General features: G+C 41.6%; 1 protein-coding gene across 1 annotated transcript; it reads left to right on the top strand.

The window, feature by feature from the left end:
- Positions 1-887: 887 nt before the first annotated feature.
- LOC150079711 (uncharacterized) lies at positions 888-3,210 on the top strand. Its single transcript, XM_090383178.1, has 2 exons — positions 888-1,374; positions 1,493-3,210. The coding sequence occupies exons 1-2, from the start codon at positions 888-890 to the stop codon at positions 3,208-3,210; spliced, it is 2,205 nt and encodes a 734-aa protein (XP_090239304.1).
- Positions 3,211-3,632: the final 422 nt, after the last annotated feature.

Raw genomic sequence — 3,632 nt, 5'->3', positions numbered from 1 at the left:
CTGGGCTGAACTTACACAAAGTAGTCAAACAGGGAACTCTCATCGGCGAAGAGGTCTAAAAGAAAATCAGTTGAGAAAAAGGTGATAAAAGTCGTTTTAAGAGGCAGCTAAAAGTTCTGTTTTCAGTGAAATGGACATTTGTCATTCAGGACAATTGCTAATTCGCAATATACTCAAATACACTTGCTCTGATACATGTGGTAAGAAGATCAAAGGAGTTTCTTGTTCCTTTCATTCTTTAACTAGAAATCATTTGCTGATTCATGAGAACGAGAGAGAATAAATTTCCAAAACCTGTCGGAAAAAGTTGTCAAGGAGAATACATCTTGAAACACACTTCAGAGAATATTATCGGGAGAATGCTTTCAGCTGTTCAGTCACTGATAAAAAAATTTCAGCAATTGGAAGTCTTAAAATTAATCTCCCAGTTTACTAAATTCAGAAATTTTCAGCTGTCTAATTTGTGGTATGAGTTTCTCATGAAAATGATATTTCATAAGATATCTGAGTTCACAATAAGGAAAAAGATTTCGGCCATCCAAGCTGTGAGAATTCTTCTGAGAGAGAAAGAGAGCAATACTTACAAACCATCTCACAGATGACATTAACAACAAACTATTCAATTGTTGCACCTGTAAACAGAAGTTCTCACAAAAAGCAAATCTTACAGCAGACCTCAGAGTTCATAAGGCAGAAAAAGCTTTCAGTTGTCCAACTGGTGAAAAGTTCTCAAGGAAACAGCACCTACAAACCCTTCTCAGAATACATAGTGGAGAAAACCTTTCAGTTGTCCAACCGCTGGGAAGAAGTTCTCAGAGAGAGGACACCTCAGAATTCATAGAGGAGAAAAACCTTTCAGCTGTTCAAACTGTGAAAATCAGTTCTCAATGAGACAGAAGTTCCAAATCCATCCCAGAGTTAATACTGGAGAAAACCCTTTCGGTTGTCCAACCTGTGGGAAGAATATCTCAGAGAGAACACACCTCACAAGACACCTCAGAATTCATAGTGGGGAAAAACCTTTCAGCTCTGCAGCCTGTGAGAAGACGTTCTCACAGAGCGCAACACTTACAAAACACCTCAGAATTCATAGTGGAGAAAAACCTTTCAGCTGTCCTGCCTGTGAGAAGACGTTCTCACAGACCGGAACTCTTACAAAACACCTCAGAATTCATAGCGGAGAAAAACCATTCAGCTGTCCTGCCTGTGAGAAGACGTTCTCACAGACCGGAACTCTTACAAAACACCTCAGAATTCATAGCGGAGAAAAACCATTCAGCTGTCCTGCCTGTGAGAAGACGTTCTCACAGACCGGAACTCTTACAAAACACCTCAGAATTCATAGCGGAGAAAAACCTTTCAGCTTTCCAAGATGTGAGAAGTTCTCAACGAGAGAGAAGCTCCAAATCCATCTCAGAGGTCATACTGGAAGAAATCCTTTCATCTGTCCAACCTGTGGGAAGAATTTCTCAGACAGAACAAATCTTACAAGACACCTCAGAATTCAGTGTTGAAAAACCGTTCAACTTCACAACCTGTGAGAAGACGTTCTCACAGAGCGGAACACTTACAAAACACCCGAGATTTCATAGTGGAGAAAAACCTTTCAGCTGTGCAACCTGTGACAAGACGTTCTCACAGAGGGGAGCACTTACAAAACACCTCAGAATTCACAGCGGAGAAAAACCTTTCAGCTGTCCAACTTGTGGGAAGAATTTCTCCCAAACAGGACACCTCATAAGACACCGCAGAATTCATAGTGGAGAAAAACCTTTCAGTTGTTCAACCTGTGGGAAGAATTTCACAGACAGAGGACACCTCAAAACACACCTCAGAATTCATAGTGGAGAAAAACCTTTCATCTGTCCAACCTGTGATAAGACGTTTTCACAGAGTGGAACACTTAAAAACCACCGCAGAATTCATAGAGGAGAAAAACCTTTCAGCTGTCCAACCTGTGGGAAGAATTTCTCACAGAGAGGCCACCTCATTACACACCTCAGAATTCATAGTGGAGAAAAACCGTTCAGCTGTCCAACCTGTGATAAGACGTTCTCAGAGAGCGGAACACTTAAAAAACACCTCAGAATTCATAGTGGAGAAAAACCTTTCAGCTGCCCAACCTGTGAGAAGACGTTCTCACGGAGCGGAACACTTAAAAGACACCTCAGAATTCACAGTGGAGAAAAACCTTTCAGCTGTCCAGCCTGTGAGAAGACGTTCTCAACGAGAGAGAAGCTCCAAATCCATCTCAGAGGTCATAATGGAAGAAATCCTTTCATCTGTCCAACCTGTGGGAAGAATTTCTCGGACAGAAGAAACCTTACAAGACACCTCAGAATTCAAAGTGTTGAAAAACCGTTCAACTTCACAACCTGTCAGAAGACGTTCTCACAGAGCGGAACACTTAAAAAACACCCGAGATTTCATAGTGGAGAAAAACCTTTCAGCTGTGCAACCTGTGACAAGACGTTCTCACAAGGGGGAGCACTTAAAAAACACCTCAGAATTCACAGCGGAGAAAAACCTTTCAGTTGTTCAACCTGTGGGAAGAATTTCTCAGAGAGAGGACACCTCAAAACACACCTCAGAATTCATAGTGGAGAAAAACCTTTCATATGTCCAACCTGTGATAAGACGTTCTCAGAGAGCGGAACACTTAAAAAACATCTCAGAATTCATAGTGGAGAAAAACCTTTCAGCTGTCCAACTTGTGAGAAGAATTTCTCCCAAACAGGACACCTCATAAGACACCTCAGAATTCATAGTGGAGAAAAACCTTTCAGTTGTTCAACCTGTGGGAAGAATTTCTCAGAGAGAGGACACCTCAAAACACACCTCAGAATTCATAGTGGAGAAAAACCTTTCATCTGTCCAACCTGTGATAAGACGTTCTCACAGAGTGGAACACTTAAAAACCACCGCAGAATTCATAGAGGAGAAAAACCTTTCAGCTGTCCAACCTGTGGGAAGAAGTTCTCACAGACAGGACACCTCATTACACACCTCAGAATTCATAGTGGAGAAAAACCGTTCAGCTGTCCAACCTGTGATAAGACGTTCTCAGAGAGCGGAACACTTAAAAAACACCTCAGAATTCATAGTGGAGAAAAACCTTTCAGCTGTCCAACCTGTAAGAAGATGTTCTCACGGAGCGGAACACTTACAAGACACCTCAGAATTCATAGCGGAGACAAACCTTTCAGCTGACCAACCTGTGGGAAGAATTTCTCAGAGAGAGGAAACCTAACAACACACCTCAGAATTCATAGTGGAGGAAAACCTTTCAGATGTCCAACCTGTGGGAAAAATTTCTCACAGACAGAACACCTCAGAATTCATAGTGGAGAAAACCTTTCAGCTCTAACCTGTGAGATACTTATCGAAAAATTAAGAAACAAAAATCTTTCAACGCTAAACCTGTTAGACGTTTGCGTGGAAAACAGAATTCCAAAGTCTCTCAGAATTTTTGCTGGAGAAAATCTTTTCAGCTCTCCAACCTGTCAGAAGTGCTCAGTAAGAGGAATCCTCACAACATACCTGTCACAAAATCAGAGTTGATCCTTTCTGCTATAAAACCTGTGAGAAGAAATTGTGAGACGGAAAACGCCTCAGAATCCAATTCAGAGTCC

Source organism: Mastigoproctus giganteus, chromosome 10 (assembly GCF_048544385.1).
Source record: "Mastigoproctus giganteus isolate SK-2022 chromosome 10, ASM4854438v1, whole genome shotgun sequence".
NCBI classification, from domain to species: Eukaryota; Metazoa; Arthropoda; class Arachnida; order Uropygi; family Thelyphonidae; genus Mastigoproctus; species Mastigoproctus giganteus.
Note: the sequence above shows the minus strand (reverse complement) of the source record. Positions and strands in the feature narration are given on the sequence as shown.